General features: G+C 43.4%; 1 protein-coding gene across 1 annotated transcript in view; it reads right to left on the reverse strand.

Annotated features, from left to right (window-relative positions):
* Window positions 1-18938, reverse strand: part of LOC138973178 (coiled-coil domain-containing protein 191-like) — a 34280-nt gene that overhangs the window by 8227 nt on the left and 7115 nt on the right. The window contains exons 2-11 of the mRNA XM_070345867.1: window positions 18739-18777; window positions 18440-18587; window positions 17802-18020; window positions 17126-17400; window positions 16400-16518; window positions 15776-15950; window positions 13928-14118; window positions 9754-10021; window positions 8767-9036; window positions 376-595 (exon numbers count right to left, since the gene is read on the reverse strand). Of these exons, the coding sequence (XP_070201968.1) occupies window positions 376-595; window positions 8767-9036; window positions 9754-10021; window positions 13928-14118; window positions 15776-15950; window positions 16400-16518; window positions 17126-17400; window positions 17802-18020; window positions 18440-18587; window positions 18739-18777 (1924 nt within the window). The remainder of the gene's footprint in view (window positions 1-375; window positions 596-8766; window positions 9037-9753; window positions 10022-13927; window positions 14119-15775; window positions 15951-16399; window positions 16519-17125; window positions 17401-17801; window positions 18021-18439; window positions 18588-18738; window positions 18778-18938) is intronic.

The raw sequence follows: 18938 nt of genomic DNA on the forward strand, positions 1-18938 counted from the left end.
CAGCAATCACCTCAACAGCGCACATTTTGATTTCACCTAGCACACTCTCTAAACACCTAATCTCTGGGACTGGGTTGCAGACAGTTCCGTCATTCTATTGACTGGGGCCGTCATTTCTTGGGGCATGCTATGACATTTGTTATAGCCTGTGCTCCATGCTCACTCCTTATGCTCTGAAATAAGTCATCCTAGCTATGCATGCTTCAAAACACTGAGGTTGCATTCTAAACACATTTTCAAATCTTAGCTTCCTGCCAGCTTTGGTCTGACCTGTGCAATGCCAGGATGTGAATATACCCAGATCATAAGGCTAAATATTTTCACAACAGCAGTTCATTGTCTTACTGCAACATAAAAGGGTCTAAATAAACCCACCAGTAACTGCTGGCTGTTTGTCAGGTGAAATTTGCTGGAGCTGTTCTTGATGTTCCTGTGTCTGTTGTGTAAACACCAAGTCCTGTATCATACGTTTCTGTTCCTTGATGGCAGCCTGCTGCTCTTTCAGCAACTTCTGCTGCGCATTGAAGCGATGCTCCATGTTGTTGACTGTGTAATGACGGTTCATCCACGGCTGTGTGCCAAACCGACGACGAATCTGTCACGCACACATCAATTAAGAATGTCGCACAGATACGGCTGAGATAGAAAATACCTCATTTTCATATTCACATGGCATAGATGTGTGAAGAATTGTCACAAAGATGTGAGTAGCATAATTTGTGATGTGAACAACGTCGTGATTTTAACCTCCCTAAATGTTGTAGCGCGAGGCGTAGAGACTGGAGAGCGTTATTCTCGTGTTTTGTGCGTTCCACGCAAAACTGGCTTTAGCTTGAGATGAGCTGTGTTTTGAGACATGTAGCTGGTCTGGGGTTAATAACGTCACAGCGTTTGAGATTTTCAACCGGGAAGGTTGTCGGCGCGTGTCGGTCTTGTTCTGGGAACAAGTACTCTTTCAAGAGACGGGTCTCTTAAGGTAAATGATTTACTATGTTGTATATTAGTGACGTTGGAATACATAGCTGGAGTGTAAAGGTTAGTGTATACAAAGGGCACTGAATCTTAGTGTGAAGCTTTGAGAGAATTCTTGATGTAATTGTATCACGGTTTTTCATGGGGAATTTCTTGAACATAAATGTTATGCATTTATGTTATGTTTAAGACGGTGATGCTTTGTATGGTAGTGTTATTCATAGATTAAGTATTAGTTTGGATATTGAATGTGGACGGAATGTGAACGTAGAATGAACGAGAATGTATGAGTTGGTACATGAACGTTTGGAAGAAGAGATGGTTTTAGAGAATGTTGTATTAAGACTTGGTTAAATTCTTTAGGAGTTTCCATGAGGGTTTTCCATGGCGTGTACAAGGGAGGGACCTTACACGGAAGAGCGCGGGACGATGGTGGCGAGCAAGGGACCACATCGGCGCAGGATGACTAGACGAAGGAGTCTTCATCGTTACCGGTCGTAGCTGACGACGGTTGCTTTCGCTAATGGCGGAAGGGTTTCTCGGGGAGAAACGTGAAAGGTGTGTGTTGGCATCTACAGTGAGAGTTTTTGGGAATTCATTATTCTACGAGGATTCAGCGACACAAGGAAGTGAAACTGGCGACATGCAGTGAGCCGTGATTCGAACTCGTGAGTGTCTGTCAGTACCTTCTTGTGTGCGTTAATCTATATTTGAGAAAGTATCTTTATAATCGAAAATTTCTTAATAAATTTTCATTTAATTAATATACTTACCCAACTCACATAAATAGCATTAACTTCAGTTTGATGCGTAAGACTTGAAGTACTAACCCTGGAAACAGGGGGAGGTAACTCCCAAAACAAAACAAAACCTTGACAACAAGGTCCTGGTAGTTACCTCCCCTCACCGGCCGCCCGCGCATGCGCGGCACATATCGCCGGTATACTCATTCCCAATGAAACACCACCTTCAACCATAAAAAACGATTGCGGGGTAGGTTGGGAGGGTATTTACTATGTGAGTTGGGTAAGTATATTAATTAAATGAAAATTTATTAAGAAATTTTCGATTAAATCACATATTCTTACTCCAACTCACATAAATAGCAGATTGCTACATAAGGTGGCGGGAAACTCACTTAAATCTGATAAGAAACCGGCCTGCTTCAACCATGACTGGAAAGCAACTACTACCATTGTAGTGGGTACTAAACAAGAAGAGCAAACGCTCGATCGAGTCACTTTCGCAGTTCTGAATATTATATGAGGCATCAGATGGACAGGAAGAAATTGCTATTCACAACACAATACAGATGTAAATAATTTGATGTAAAGAATAATCCTATAAAGTTTGAATCAAATCCGATGAATAGTTTCAGAGATATGATATTTCAATTTTTTTCCTTCAAGACATACCTGTGACCTTGAAAAAGGTCAAAGGTCACCAAAGCAGACGTCAAAGTGTAGAGGTCACTGGGAGTCACGTTCACATAAAATTTGAGCCCGGTCACTTTTATAGTTTCCGAGAAAAGCCCAACGTTAAGTTGTGTGTTGCCGAACAGAAAAGGCTAGTTATCTCCCTTGTTTTTCTGATAACGTTCGTAAAAGGCTACAGATGTAAATACTTTGATGTAAAGAATAATCCTACAAAGTTTCAATCACATCCGATGAACTTTGTCAAAGATATAAAATGTCTAATTTTTCCTTTGACGCTGACCTGTGACCTTGAAAAAGGTCAAAGGTCAACGAAACCATCGTTAAAGTGTAGAGGTCATTGGAGGTCACGACTAAACAAAATATGAGCCCGATCGCTTTGATAGTTTCCGAGAAAAGTCCAACGTTAAGGTGGTGTCTACGGACGGCCGGCCGGACTAACACTGACCGATTACATAGAGTCACTTTTTCTCAAGTGACTCAAAAACCCACAAAAAGTAGTTAAAGAAAGACGTTTTAACATAACGTCCAAACACCACTGAGGTGCCATACCAGAATTGTCTGGTAGCAGAACCGCCGAATAAAGGGTCCAAGCTCAGGCCCCATGAATTCTAGACAACGCAGAGGAAGGAAAGAATGCTCCCCCCCCCCCCCCCCATTTGACTGCCGCACTCATAAGCTTGTTAATGAGTGTGAAAGCCCATCTAGCCAGGGCTGCTTAGCAATAATTTGATTCTATCCGTCTAAACGCAAGAACCAAAAGGAGCCATGCAAGATGAGTATGTCAAAATACTCAATATCTTGCGTGAGACCCAGAAAGTATGAAAAATGCTGCCCCTTCAAGGGGAAGTGAACACCGACAAAAAAGAGTCTGAGAGCCTTCCTATAAAGAAAGGATAGCATGTCTCAAAATCTATGGCTCTTAAAAAAGAGCTTAAAAGAAAAAGAAATCCCAAGCTGGAATTAATATTCAAAAGACAAAAGTTTTGACGACAGGGCCCTTTCCACGCAGGGCGTAGAAAGAGAAAAGTCTTGTCAAGACCTGACGACGTTTCTCCAGACTAACGAAACATAGTCTTCCGACAACAACAAAGTTCGTGGAACCTCTTAGCATCCTCCTGAACTGGAGAATGCTAAAGCCGATGCCCAGAACCTAGAACTTGCACTAATGCAGGTGCTGGAGGAAGGGCTGACTGCCCCCCCCCCCCCTTTTGTTTGCACTCATGGATTGTTAATGATGGCAAAAAAACCACCAGGTAAGATCAACTTAGATAAATAACCCTTTTCACGTCAAGCCTGTTGAGACCTAGGCTAAGTGAAAAAGATTAAGATACGCTGTCTTGATCGTGACTGACGAAAAGAGAGAACAATCTCTTACAAACAGCTAGACCAGAAAGACAGCTCTAACTCAAAAGAGAGCCGTGCAAGTTCGGAAGACAACCAGATATGTCCTCCGAGGCGAGCGAGTAATAAAAAACGAACCTTTGCGTCTCCCACTTGAAGAGAACACGGAGTTCCAAAAGACCACAAGTGAAACACCCTCCGCGGAGTGAAGCACTAAAAGATTATGGCTTGAGTAAACCACAGCACCATAGTCCATGAGGAAAACGCTAAATGTTCGCAATGAACCAGAGGCAAGAACTTGTCCCTTGTTCAATGAATAGAGCAAGACAAATGTCGGAAAACATCTGGCCTTACTAGACTCTTACACAAAAGAGTCGAAAGACTTAAAGCCGAAAACAAAGGAAACAATTTGCAGATCGGCGAGAATGCAACCTCTTATCAAAAGATGAACCGAGATTGCTCATCAAGAACCAATGCGGCTTTGATCAAAAGCGGCAAAAGTCTTAACTCAATTCTCACTAGCAAGAAGCTATGAAATTTAATCGACAAGTAAGGAAGCAAGCATCAAGTGGGAGCTTGCTGTAGTGCCGAACGTGGAACGATCAGAGCCTAAGGTTGTCCACACAGAACTGATTAGGACGAACCCTGTAGCGACCGTTAAAGCATAATGTCACTATGTTACACCTTGGGAGGGCGTGAAGCCCGCCAGGCTTAGGAGATGACGTCAGTTCGTGACCGATCTCCTCCCGATAAACGAGTGATGCCTGAGAAAAAGATATCAAGCCCTCATCGGTGAGAGAAAGCTCAAGAAAGAGCATACGTGTTCCTGAAGTACCCAAACTACCAGGAACACTCACCCTCCAATGAACCAAGCTGTGAACCCAGCTTGATTCAAACGGTTAGCCAAAGTAAACAAGACCGAGCGGATGACGCAGTAAAACATCCTGCGTTAGGAGTCCAAGTCTAGCAAAGACAAGTACTCATAACTTCGTGGGTCGTGGCAGAAAGTACCAATGAATGACTAAGACTAAGAACTGGACTGTCGTTATCCGTAGGTAAGACAAGGTCGCCGTAACCGGCAGTCATGTTGCCCCCAAACTGACTTCAGACACTTCTTGTCAAAACAGAGGAAGTTAAAAGAAAGTCCGAACAACCTCCTCGAGAGGACAAAAAGATGAATGCTCATAGACCGACAGCTGTCGTGAATGACCTCGCCACTCGAAAGAAAGTCTGTTAACCGATTCTAACGTAAGTAGAATGCTGATCAGATTCGTAGTCATCCTGAGTAGCAGCAGGAAAAGACCAGAAAGATCCTGACAAAAGGAGATGTACGGTGTGCCCAGTGAACGGAAAACAATAAGTACACCTGACCCAGTAATCTTCTCCAGCCCCTGCAAGAGCAGATGGAGATAGCACGAGAAAGCCGCGATTCTGGTCGTACGTTAGCAACCGAAAGAGCGGAAAAACAATGGCCGAAGCCTGGAGTGGCATGAACAAAGGAGCAACCTCAAGAAAAATCCGGAATTAATTTCGCCGCCAATCAAGAAACACCCTGAGTATGGCCGAAAATCCAGAACGCGTCTGTTCCGCTGAGAGACCAAAAGTCAGACGCGAGGACCGACGCAAGCAGTAATCATAGATGCCATCACGTACAAAACCTTACCATCCTAAACAGCCGCAGCGGAACAGGAAGTAAGATACATGGCATCACTGCCCCCAACAACCTGGACCCCAAAGGGTTGACATCAGAAGTTGCGGACAGGCAAGAACAAAGTGCTACGATTACCTGGAACGTCGAAAGACGAACCAGAATTAGCCGAAATCCCTAGTGCAAAACACCCGCAACACCGTGGCAGTGTGAGATGATGCTAATGCGTACAGTCCTTCACTCCGAAAACAGAAGTGAGAGACAGGATACCAATACCACCGACAACCTGAAACCCAAAGGGTTGACATTGGAAGTCTACTTGGCAAAGAGTCATTGTTCCCAGAACCATCATTGGCCGAAGCCGGAAATGATTGTCCCCCAGTACCGGAACCCCGTGCAGCCACACTGTGCGGAACCGGTAAAGAAAGAACGCTACCGCAGCCCGAAACCGACTAAGCGGAAACGGAGGTGGCCGGCAATGTGACAAATGCAGAAGACGGTGGAGCTGCAAGTGAGAAGCAGCCATCACACCTTCCACAAATCAAAGTAACCCCAGCGGCCAAAACCAATGGCCGAGGAAGTCTCTTCTAGACTCGAAAGGTAGACTCGACCTAAGAAGAGTCGACCCGATCTTCGTCAAAGTCTGTACCGTCTGAAACAACAAAGTCATCCGACGTAGACTGACCAATCCCGGAACCACCATTGATCCGCACCGGAAATGATGATCCCCAGTACCGAAACCTCATGCAGCTGCACTATGAGGAACCAGTAAGGAAAGGTAGCTGGCAATCCCGAGTGAAAGCAACCGGAAACGCAGCAGTGTTCTGCCCGGAAGCTGACACGTTCAGTCCCCCACCATCCGACCGAACGAGCGAAAGCGGCAGTGAGAGACAGATTGACGTTGCCACCAACCACCGGAAACCCCGTAGGAACGAAGCCGGAAGCTGATGGCAACAAACGGAAAGTGCCACGATCACATGCAAGTGATATTGTGGCCGGAAACCCTTTGCCGAAGCAGTAGAACCTGTCACGAGAAGCCGAGCTCATCGACCCCAAATAGACAGGTAGGGTTTCCGTCGAGACGAACTACAACCTTAGTGTGCAGACACATCGAACTTTCCAAAATTCTACCCCGGAACCGGCGAACCGGAACCGGGGTAGCGGGCAATCCGGACGGGAAAGCGACCGGAAACACACCGTGTTCTGACCGGAAGCTGACACATCCAGTCCCCCACCGTCCGCAACCGCCTGAGCGGAAGCGTAGGCAGGAAACGGATTGCCCTTACCACCAACGACCGGAACCCCCGCAGGATTCGAACCGGAAGTCGATGGTAACGAAATGAAAGTGCCACGATCCCTCGAAAGTGATCCTGTGGCCGGAAACCCCTTTGCCGAAGCAGTAGAACCCATGTACGAGGAGCCGGACTGACCGACCCCCACGCCACAGGTGGGGTTTCCGTCGAGACGAGCACCACTCCTGGTGCCGAACGCAACGAACTTTCAAAAGTACGTACCTCGTCGGCAGAACCCGACGGTAGAGGGAAAGCCACATCCGCAGAGAACACGGCAGCTGACGGCGTAAAACCCCGACAGCGTCAGCAGAATAGCCGACACCGGGTGGAACGCCGCGAAGACGGCACAACCAAGCCTTCCCTGACCTACTGACCAGGAGCAAAGTAGGCAATAACACAACAAAAGGGTCGAACGACCATAACGATTCTATGCTAACCCGGTCAAAAGATCTCGACCAGATAAAAGGCAAGGAACCCCTTAATAGAGTGTTATAAATTAGCATAGCTAAAAGAAGATCTCTACAGAAAAATCATTTCGGCCTAAGCAAAATAAAGACGAACTGCTCAGCAGGTAACAAAGTACCTGCCTGGCACGTCACAACTCATGCCCGCCATGTTGAAGACTAGAACTCCGTGAATACGGAGACATCCAGTAAACAACACAATACCAAAACGCAAAAGGCGGTACAGCTAAAGCCAAACATAATCTGTAAAAGATAAGTCATTAGACCTAAGCTTTACACAACAGAACGAACTGCTCAGCAGGTAAACAAGGTCACCTGTCTAACAGCGCTACAGCTTATGTCCGCCATGTTGAAACTACAACTCCGTGAACGGAGAACAAGCTTTAACATAAATTAGGAAAACCAAGGCGGCGCAAGCTCAACCAAAAACCTGTAAAAGATAAGTCACTAGACTTAAGCTTAAACAACAGAACAAACCGCTCAGCAGGAAAACAAATGTCGCCTGCCTGGCAGCACTACAGTAATGTCGCCATGTTAAAAGTACAACTCCGTAAGACGGAGCACAAAGTACAACACCATTTACCAACAAATGCAAATGGCGGCACAAACTATAACAAGAAAAACGTTACAGATAAGTCACTAGACTTAAGCTTGAACAACAAAGTAACTGCTCGGCGGGGAAGACAAAACTCGACGGAGTGAGCAACTGCTCTCTCCCGCCATAGTGAAAATGAAACGAACTCCGTGAAAACGGAGAGAGACATTTTCACCCGTGAACAGTGACAATAAACAAACGTTGTAAACAAGAAAGATCTCACCAACAGCTAGCAAGATGTACCAGGGTCAAAGGTTCTCCTCACAGGAGACCAAAGGCTGAAAAGCCTAGCAAGTACAAACACGTCTGAACACAACCGTGTTGAAGAAGGGAATGAGTATACCGGCGATATGTGCCGCGCATGCGCGGGCGGCCGGTGAGGGGAGGTAACTACCAGGACCTTGTTGTCAAGGTTTTGTTTTGTTTTGGGAGTTACCTCCCCCTGTTTCCAGGGTTAGTACTTCAAGTCTTACGCATCAAACTGAAGTTAATGCTATTTATGTGAGTTGGAGTAAGAATATGTGATTTAATATGTATTTACATGCATTGAGTGAAAGCTAAAAGATTGTGCGAACTGTGTGTCGAAAAGTTGATTCGTATTGATGTATTTGAAGTGAAGAAGTATGTTGTTTTTGGTTGAGGAAATAATGAGCCTGTATCCTCCCAAATTCTGTTGTTGAAGTGTTTGGTGTGAAAAGGGTAGAGACAGTGCAATAGGGCAGAACACGTACATATGAAAGTAATTTCATTTATTTCACATGCAAACCACTTTATGACATATGGTTATCGCAGAGACATGTTACATTCTTCTTTTCTACTAAAATGTGCCAGTCTGTGCAAAAGTAATTATACAAAAGAATGGTGCAGCACTGGTGCCACTACAAAAAGTGGCAAGTTTTGGGAAACGAAACAGCCTTGAGAAATGTTGGGACACGAAACAGCCATCAGGAAAAAATGGGACACAAACCAGCCGTCAAAAATGTTCAGACACGAAACAGCGGACAGTGTTAATACTGACCTTGGTGTCTGAGTGTTGACTGGTGACCTCTGACCCCTCCTCCCCTAGCTGTGGAGATCCTGCGTGCATCAGTCTGGCCATCTCCTCCTTGCTGAGCTGGGCGTGTTTGCGTGTGATCTGCCACGGTTCCATGGGGATTCTCTGCCCCTGGCCCATTCTGCTGGCACTGGCACTGCTGAGGGAGGACTGGGGGCGGGAGGAGGAGAAGGGGGACGTGTCGCTGTCCTCTTCCCACGCCGTGCGGCGTGCCGGCTGCTTGAACAGTTCATGCTTCACAGAGAAATACACGAGTGCAGTGAAACCCCTTTTTCAAGAGAGAGAAAATGTTTTACGCTCTCACAGCAGAGCCATTTGCGGCATGCGACCCCCCCCCCCCCCTGGCCATTATTTAATACTTCTGTCCTTTTAAGATCTTGTTTAAGATTTTCTGTTGTAATCTCTCTGTACTCTCTCCTTTTTCAGACCTGATTTCTCAAATTTGTAAAGTTCCATGGAGGTTCCAGTCTGTACTTGAGCTGAGGTGAACTGAGTGTTTTGAGTATCCCCAGATGTTGTCTTGAATTAACAAAACTTCTGCCCAACCAAGAACAAAATCTACTATGTTCTTACTAACGCCCAGCTCAGAACAAAATCTAATAGTTTTTCACTAACATTATCACGTCAGTGGGAAACTATCAAAGAAATGATAAGAAATCTTGCAGGAACAATGCCTGGGACAAAATCAGTCTTCAGGAACAGATTTGAAAGAAATAATTAAAATGATAACCAAGTGAGACAGAGCGCTATGATGACAAGATCTAAGCAAACAATGGGCTCACTGTGGACACTGAAAACACACAACAGTGCTGGCACCCGATGCTTCTTATTTTCTCAGGTGCCAGGTGACCAGTTTTACTTTACTTTCACTTACTGTTGTTGTCTATATATATTCAGAGAGCTTAGGTGCATTCGTTGATTAGTACACGTAACAAAATTCAAAAGACTCACCAACTCATCCACCACTTTGTGAGCACCACCATGAGCAGTAGTCTTCTCTTTTCTATCGCTCTCCATTATTCCGGTTTCCCCCTGTCTTCCTTCCCCCAAAGATCCATCGGCCACGGCAGACAGCAGCTTCATCATCTTGGAGCGCGTGGCTTCCTGGGCTTGCTCCAGGCGCTGCTTCTCCTCCTGCTGACTGACAAAGTCTCGCCACGCACAGAAATGCTTGCGCAGCTGGTACAGGTAGTGGTGCTTCTTGGCCACCATGGCTTTTCTGAGAACAAATGTTCAAAACGTCTTGCTGGACATTTTCTAAACACACAACAAAACAAGTTGTGTGAAGAGATATAACAACATTTAGTCAATATGTCGGCTTGAAACTAAAAGATCAACACTTACAAAAAACAGCCATCACCGAGACTACATGTACTAAGGCTTCGCTAGGCTTCGCTAGGCTTAACCCGAAGACTGAGACGGGTCTAGCTTGTCTCCACGAAGCATGCAAACTTAGTGCCTAATTAACCTATTTTCTTCAATTGTGAGTACGTTTTCTGAGTAACATGGCATATTAAGGGCAGAGGTGGCACGGAATTTTGATCCAAAATAGTACCATGATGTGATTTGGGTTTTCAGCATATTTAGGTACTTTGAACACCCTAGAATAACTGCATGTTGTTTCTTTTGTCAATTGCATCCCCTTTTTTTTTCAATAAAGTGATGATTTGCAAAGTGAATGAATGCTAAAAATCTGCAAACTTTGTGAAAAATCGATTTTTTCACGGCAGAGCAGCAGCAACATATTGATGAGTTTGTCAGATTTATTGCATGCACCGTACTCAGCGAGAAATCCCGTTTTTTTGACGATGTCACAGTCATGAAAATAAAGTCTGTTTATACCGCTCAACGGACACAATACAGAGCTAGCGAAGGATACTTTCACAGGCAAAATGTTCCATGTTTGGAAAAGTGACCTTCACCTTTTAAAATCTATTCGCTGATTGGTCATTACCAATAACTTTTAGCCGGGAAGTCGTTCTGCGCATGCGCGCGCACCATATCCGCATAAACACGCGAACGTTATTTTGAATCGGTTCGACGTCTCGGACAGCAATGTTTCTCTCAACTCGGCCTCTAAAAGATAAATTCGGCGGGTATCCATCATGCAAGAGGCAGAGGAAGTTACAAAGTGCGGCAGATCGAGCAGCGAAGAAGAATAAGCTTAGCGGTCGGTGTGAATGTTGAGTCCGCGATGTCTGAATAACAGGTAGGACGTCAGGCCTTGTTTATCTCACATAAACTCCACCCTGACTGTCCCAGTTACACCCTAAAGTACTGCTAATCGAACTTCGGACCCATCTTCCACTCATGTATCTAATTCTTGGTGAGACAATGATATTTTGACTTAGATATTTGCTTCGTTGCAAAATCCAACTTTTCTCATTCAAGGAACGCAACAACTGATAGGTGCATTTTAAAATCTGTCGGATTTCATCCCGAATCTATTTTACTAATAAGAACTTGATATTCTTTTCTCCCTCTAGATCATTGAATCCCTTGAACTTGTCAGGGAAGCATTCTGTCTAGAGTTTATTTTGGCAGAAGCTCGACTTAACCTATAGCTGCATGAGTTTTGGAAAAAAATAATGCTTACTTTGAAGCAATTTCCGATCAAAACTCGACCAGTTTTTGTGTGATGGAAACAAGAATTAGCAGAAACCATATGCCTGCTCCTGCGATAAAACTGAGAACATCGAGAGTTGCAAATAAAATTCCAAACGCCTTATTTCCAGCTGATCATAATCACTGTACTTGATGTTTTATTGAGTGTAGCATCAGTCTGATGTCCATAAGTGCAACTTTGGACTGATAGGGGATTGTGAAGAGTACTTGGAGAATGGTTTGTTTGTTTGCTTAACGCCCAGCCGACCACGAAGGGCCATATCAGGGCGGTGCTGCTTTGACATTTAACGTGCGCCACACACAAGACAGAAGTCGCAACACAGGCTTCATGTCTCACCCAGTCACATTATTCTGACACCGGACCAACCAGTACTTGGAGAATGGGAAAATGTCAGTGAAAAGTACCCGAATGCACACAATCATACTCTTGGTTTGTCAATCTGTCTTCACTGTGCGCAGCAAAACACTTCACAAACTTTCAAATGCAATTTCCTCAGAATGTGAATGATTTTCAAGGACGTTAACCACACGATGATGGTCTTCATTTCCCATCTACTTGTGGTAGACTACTAATTTTTTCCCCCCAATCATTGTTAATGAATTATTCCAGTAGTTACAGGAGCGCTTTTTGAAAAAAACATTACCAATATTTTTTTATGAATTTAGAATGAAAGCCTGACATACCATTTTCATGCAAAAATATAATGTCGCCCAATATTTTTTCCTAACTGAGAACTAAGGCTGATATTCATTAAAAAAAAGAAGAAAAAGCTCTGCAACTACTGGTAATAGCTACTTGTCAACACATTATGACATTTTTTGAACCTGCAGCTTCAACTATTTTTTTACAAAGAGTTGCAGCAAAACGTCTATTTTGGGGACCTTTTTGAAAATGTATGAAAGATGATAATAGCTCATCATAAGTATCAACCTTCACAGAAATCAAATGACACATGTTCACTTCTCCCTTCACTCTCTCTTGAAATGATTTTAGGTAATGTATTCTTAACTAAATCAAGAGGAAATCAAACAAAGACAAAATGACCAGTATTGGTATCTGGTGACTGTTCTTTACAGTACAGCAGACTTCCACTAACTCGCGGTCCACTAAATCGCGAATTCGGCTATATCGCGGAGACCTCTTGGACCCCGAAAAAACCAGGACCGACCTTTTAAAAAAAAATTTACAAAATTAGTCACGTAAGGGCCAAAAAATAGTACAGATCATGAAAAAATGTTCTAAATTAGTCACGTAAAGGCCAAAAAATAGTACAGATCATGAAAATTTTTCTATCATAACCACCACTTCTGCCCGATGGGTCCGATGGCCTTTCATCATGCAGTAAATTGTCATTTCATCTTATCAGTCTCTCTCTCTTTCTCTCCCTCAGTCTCTGCAAATAGTGTTCTACGTGTGTACGTGTGTGTTTTCAGGTTGTGTACATTACGGGTTGATCTAGACCTGCGAACAAAAGAAAAACAAACCTTTCACGCGCACGTGCCCCACTCAGTCAAGAACTTTCATGCCACGATCGGTATCGTCAAATTGGCCACGTGCCTATAGAGGTTAGTATCTGACCAGTCAGTATGGCCAGTCAGGCGTGCAGTTGAACACTCGAGTCCAGCTAATTGCGATCTCTGCTAGACGGTCCGGGTGGCCACAGGCGCCAATCAAGTCCTTAAACTGCGCTTCAGTCTTCTGCAATCTAGTCAGGCATGCAATTTAACACTCGAGTCCCGCTAATCGCGATCTCAGCTAGACGCCCCGGATTTTCTACAGGCGCCATGAAGTGCTTCAGCTTCTTGCGTTTCCAAACGAAATAAAAAAATGTGGTAATTCACTATGGCTTGCGTTCTGTTCATTGTCAGTTAGTGTGTGTGTGTGCAGCAGTGAGTCGCTATACGCGTACAGTGTACACACACGCACGCACATACACACATGCACGCACACACACACATGCACTTACACGGCAAACGCACACACGCCAACGTGACGCTCACAGGCTTTTTGTGACCAACAAGGGAAATAACCGCGGTTTCTTCCCTTTAATTGGACCCCAAACTGCATCGCGAATCGGATATATCGCGATCAAAAATCTTTGGACCCCAAAGACCGCGAGTTAGTGGAAGTCTGCTGTATTATTATCTTACTCTAGGATAAATAGACATTTTCCCCAAATAGCTCTGCCAATCACATGGCTGCCAAATCAAAAGTTGCCATGTGTGTTGATCATTCATTAGTCATCGTTTCAATCGGCAGCCAAGTGATCATCGAGGCAGTGATCATGAGCTCCGATTTGCTTATTTTTGAATAAAAAGTGCATTATATCAATTAGACACCCCATAAAATAAATACACATCAGAGCTTATTTTTCACTGTGATGATCACGGTTGTTAGACTAAACATAATTGTAAGTTTACCTCATTTTTAAGGCACACCACAAAAAATAAAACGAACTCAACAGAACTATTTCTGAACATTGACTATTGACAGCAGTACCTGTTCTCTTCCACAACATTGTGTTCATGTTGTTTTGTTTCAATGGTGATGCGCTGTGATCGTGTGTAAGAGTGCCAAGCATTAAACATCCGGAGGGTCAGTTTCCAGTCAGCCATGGCCCGTGCCTTGCCATAACACAACCGTCGGTACAACACCACGTCATACCATGCGGTGAAGTTCTTATGAAGTATCTGTAACAAACAGAACGAACATTAGAGAACATAATTTACTTGTGACTTCAGCTTAAATTAATAGAATAGAAAGGATGTTTTGAGAGTCAAAACATTACCTAAACTCATGGCATACTGTTGAAAGACACCAAAGACCATTCTCATGTTTACTGGACTCTCTGTGTGCTTACCATCCTAGTAGCAATACATAGGTAAAGGGAAATGGTATAGGTAGTCCTGTAACAAGTCAGTAAAGGCACACTCCTTCCCGTGAAAACAGTTTGGCTGACCATCTCAGATGTAGCCAGGATTTAACATAGACCGTCCTTCCACTTGGACACATGCCAACAGTCAACACCCTGACTGCTTGCTGTGGCGAGTTGACATTTTTGTTGAAATACTAGTTTCTTCCAAAATATTACAAACTTAACTCTGTGCACAGTAAGATTCAAGGCTGTTGATTTTTGCATTTAGTCAAGTTTTGACTAAATGTTTTAACATAGAGGGGGAATCGAGACGAGGGTCGTGGTGTATGTGTGTGTGTGTGTGTGTGTGTGTGTGTGTGTCTGTCTGTGTGTCTGTCTGTCTGTGCGTGTGTGTGTGTAGAGCGATTCAGACTAAACTACTGGACCGATCTTTATGAAATTTTACATGAGAGTTCCTGGGAATGATATCCCCGGACGTTTTTTTCTTTTTTTCGATAAATGTCTTTCATGACGTCATATCCGACTTTTTGTAAAAGTTGAGGCGGCACTGTCACATCCTCATTTTTCAATCAAATTGATTGAAATTTTTGTAAAGCAATCTTCGACGAAGGCCGGACTTCGGTATTGCATTTCAGCTTGGTGGCTTAAAAATTAATTAATGACTTTGGTCATTAAAAATCTGAAAATTGTAAAAAAAAAATTTTTTTTATAAAACGATCCAAATTTATGTTCATCTTATTCTTCATCATTTCCTGATTCCAAAAACATATAAATATGTCATATTTGGATTAGAAACAAGCTCTGAAAATTAAAAATATAAAAATTATGATCAAAATTAAATTTTCGAAATCAATTTAAAAACACTTTCATCTTATTCCTTGTCGGTTCCTGATTCCAAAAACATATAGATATGATATGTTTGGATTAAAAACACTCTCAGAAAGTTAAAACGAAGAGAGGTACAGAAAAGCGTGCTATCCTTCTCAGCACAACTACTACCCCGCTCTTCTTGTCAATTTCACTGCCTTTGCCACAAGTGGTGGACTGACGATGCTACGAGTATACGGTCTTGCTGAAAAATTGCAGTGCGTTCAGTTTCATTCTGTGAGTTCGACAGCTTGACTAAATGTTGTATTTTCGCCTTACGCGACTTGTTTTATATGTGACCAAGATGACTGGTCTTATCCCAATGTAAAATCCTGGCAAGATCTGAAAAGTGTTCCTTTTAAAGGGAAGCAAGATGTCAGAGACTTCTCCTGAGCAAATGTTACAAGGCGTTGTCCGCTTCTCTTCTTTACAGCCTGAACTTTCCCCCTCCCTCAACACCACCAGATACCCACTCTCAGCTGAGTACACTGGAGTGACCAAACAAGTTAGTGGGGACCGAACCCAGTCCACATGTGTGAGAAGTATGTGCTCTATTCATTGCACAGTGAACTCCCTGATTCAGCTCTCTTAGCACCACTACTCACCCTCAACTTGTGTGCTGCCTGCCTCGCCTTTTCCAGCTCTCTCTGGGCAAGCTTGGCCTGCTTTCTCTCTTTCATCTCGTGTGCTCTGTGAAACATTTCTTGCCTTTCGGCCGCCTCTTGACGCTCCACCTCTTCTCTGGCCCGTCGCGCTTTCTCCTCTGCCTCCTGCTGGCTCCTACAATGACAACAACCCCTAGAGACGTTATGACATGCCTGGCTGACATTGAAGGCACATTTCAAAAGAAGAAAACAACCAAAGACAGAGAATCAAATGGAATTAAAATTTTTTTACACGTTTAAACAGTAGTTTGTTCACAGGGTACTAACATTTCTCATTAGAACAAAGTACTTATTCACAAAATCATTTCTGCAAAATGCGTTTTGTTCAGTAAATTACAGCGGACAAAGAAACTTCAGAACTATAGAGCTTGAACACTTTCTGTACATATTCAAACTTCAACTCCACTTATATGAAAATAAAGTAAGAGATTAGTTTACAAATGCCTTGACAAAACAGATATCCCTTGCTGCTGGAAACAGAAACACCTAGACACAGACAACCACACACACACACACACATAACTCATTCATAACATGGTTGCAGCAGAAAAATAAGCGCCTTGCCTGAGTCTTTCCTCAGCCTCCTGTCTGCGTGTCTCTTGCATCTCTTTGCGTATCTGGGTCATCTGCTTGCGCACCTCATGTTCTTCTCTCTTCACTTTTATCTCTTTCACTTTCTCCTCCTAAGCACAGAAAACCAACCATTTCCTGAAATATACCCAATACACAAAAGACCAAATACATCTGGAAAGAAAAACTGACAAGAGTCAACATATTTCTCTTATTTAACCCCAATTATCCACTACTAGATGAATACCCGCTTTGCCGGGTAGCCGGCTTCGCCGGAAAGAAGTAGAGCACGTGTTGAAAATTCTCATCGACCAGGTTGTGTCCGGGGTCTACTTGAATATGCCCACCAAATTTGAAGCAGATCCATCGAGAACTTTGGCCGTGCATCGCGAACAGACACACACACACACACACACACACACACACACACACACACAGACAGACACAAGTCGTATATATATATAGAAGCAGCAAAACATATGAGGAATTCCCTCCCGATTTCCTCAATACATACATTGCTGTTTAAACATCAGCCAATTTACCTCAAGATAACACGCCCACACACACAGAGTGTCAGTTTAACTCATTGGTTAAATGGTTGCATGGTTGCATCAAGTAAATAACTCCTGACCCAAGTCTTTTCTCAGCTGAAAGTAACAAGAAAACATACACTCAATCAAAGACCCGACTACCTACAACACCCTCCGCTGATCTCCTGACCTTCATGACAATGTGTCTGGCAGCCAGCCTGGCTTGTTTCTTGGTCTCGGCATCATTGCGCTGTCTTTTCAGCTCCTTCTCTCGCTTCTCTCGGTTCTCCTTCACCCTCTGGTGTCGCAGGGCCATCTTGGTGCGAGGATCATGGGCCTTGGTGTCGTGGTCAAAACCCAGGTCTCGGCGCACCGAATCCTTGACCAGGTCCTTGTCCAGCATGGTCCTTAGCACCGTGGACACCGCTTCGTCGTCTTCAAGGTCATACAGGTTGGCGTACGGGTCTGAAACATTTACCAACAATTGTCTCAAACATTGATAAACAATTCTTTTGATTTAAAAAGGAAACATAAACAAAACATTGAGAAAAATGGCCTGGATCAAGCATTTAGACACATACACATGTACAAAAGACTTTGATCACAGATGGCAGAAAAAAACCTGTGCTGTAATATTTGTGGAACTTGATGAAATTATTGAAATTGCCCATAAATGTCTCCAAAACCAATCACATGCTGAAAAGTATGTTAACTTAAAGCTGGAAATGATTTACAATGTCTATATCCATTTCTCATTAGCTTTAGCAATATAACCAGTAACAATGCCACTCCTTTTTTTCAAATGACTCACGCAAAAGACCAAATGTACACTATCGTTTAGCATGGTAGCCTAGACGGATGCTTACCGCCTTCATCTGTGTGTGTCAAGGTAAACCTTGGTGTGGGCTGATCAGTTCCCAGTTCATCAAGGTTCCCATTCAACAGCTGATCCCATTCCCGCCGTGCCTTTGACCCCAATTCTTCTTTCCTCCATGGATCATGCTCTGCAAGGTCAGGGTCATCCTCAAGGTCATCATCATGCAGACTGACCTTCTGCGTAATCCACTCATTCAGCAAATCTTGGGCTAGTCAACACAAAGAAAATGACAAAATGACAATTAATAATAACAAAAATAGAGACTGTCACTGCTAGTGCTAATCTACTCCCTAAATGTACCTTTTGTATGAAAATCTCAATGTTTACATTTAATTGAAATGAGGGGAGCTCTATTTAGGAAAATAAATGTAAGACTAATCATTTAATTTTTTTTCTGGACAAAATAATGGTCTAACCCCCATAGTTTTTGTGTGTGTGTGTATGTAAATGATGGAGACTATATTCTCTGCTATGATGACTCAATGGATATATATCTATATATATATATATATACATGTATATATGTAACAAGAATGCCCTGCATCTGTTTTGGTTTAAGGTATCAAATTTACACTAGCAAGAATCAATACACACACACACACACACACGCACACACACAAAACCAACCTTCACTGTAAGCTTCGTCCTGGATCCTGGCATGGTCAGACGCCCCTTTCACTCTTGCGTGACCCCTGTGTCGACCAGCTGTGTAGGGGGAAACACCTTCACAGCCTAACACTGTCTCTGCTGCCTTACTGGAGGCCTGCTCCACTTTCTGTACCAGGAATTAGAAAAACATTAGGGATAGATAAACTCGTCCTTACCATCGGTTATGTGTATGAGATAAATTAATGCAAATAAAGACCAGTTTTAAAATTTTATTTTTTTTTACAAATTGTGACAAATATAAATACGTACAAACTTACCTGCAACCAGTCTTGAATATCATCTGTCGTTGCAACTTTCTAAAACAAAGAAAATATCAGAATTAGTATGTTCATGTTAAACTTCTTCTTCTTCTGCGTTCGTGGGCTGAAACTCCCACGTATACTACGTGTTTTTTGCACGAGTGGAATTTTACGTGTATGACCGTTTTTACCCCGCCATTTAGGCAGCCATACGCCGC

This window comes from Littorina saxatilis, linkage group LG8 (genome assembly GCF_037325665.1).
Source record: "Littorina saxatilis isolate snail1 linkage group LG8, US_GU_Lsax_2.0, whole genome shotgun sequence".
In the NCBI taxonomy this organism is placed as follows: Eukaryota; Metazoa; Mollusca; class Gastropoda; order Littorinimorpha; family Littorinidae; genus Littorina; species Littorina saxatilis.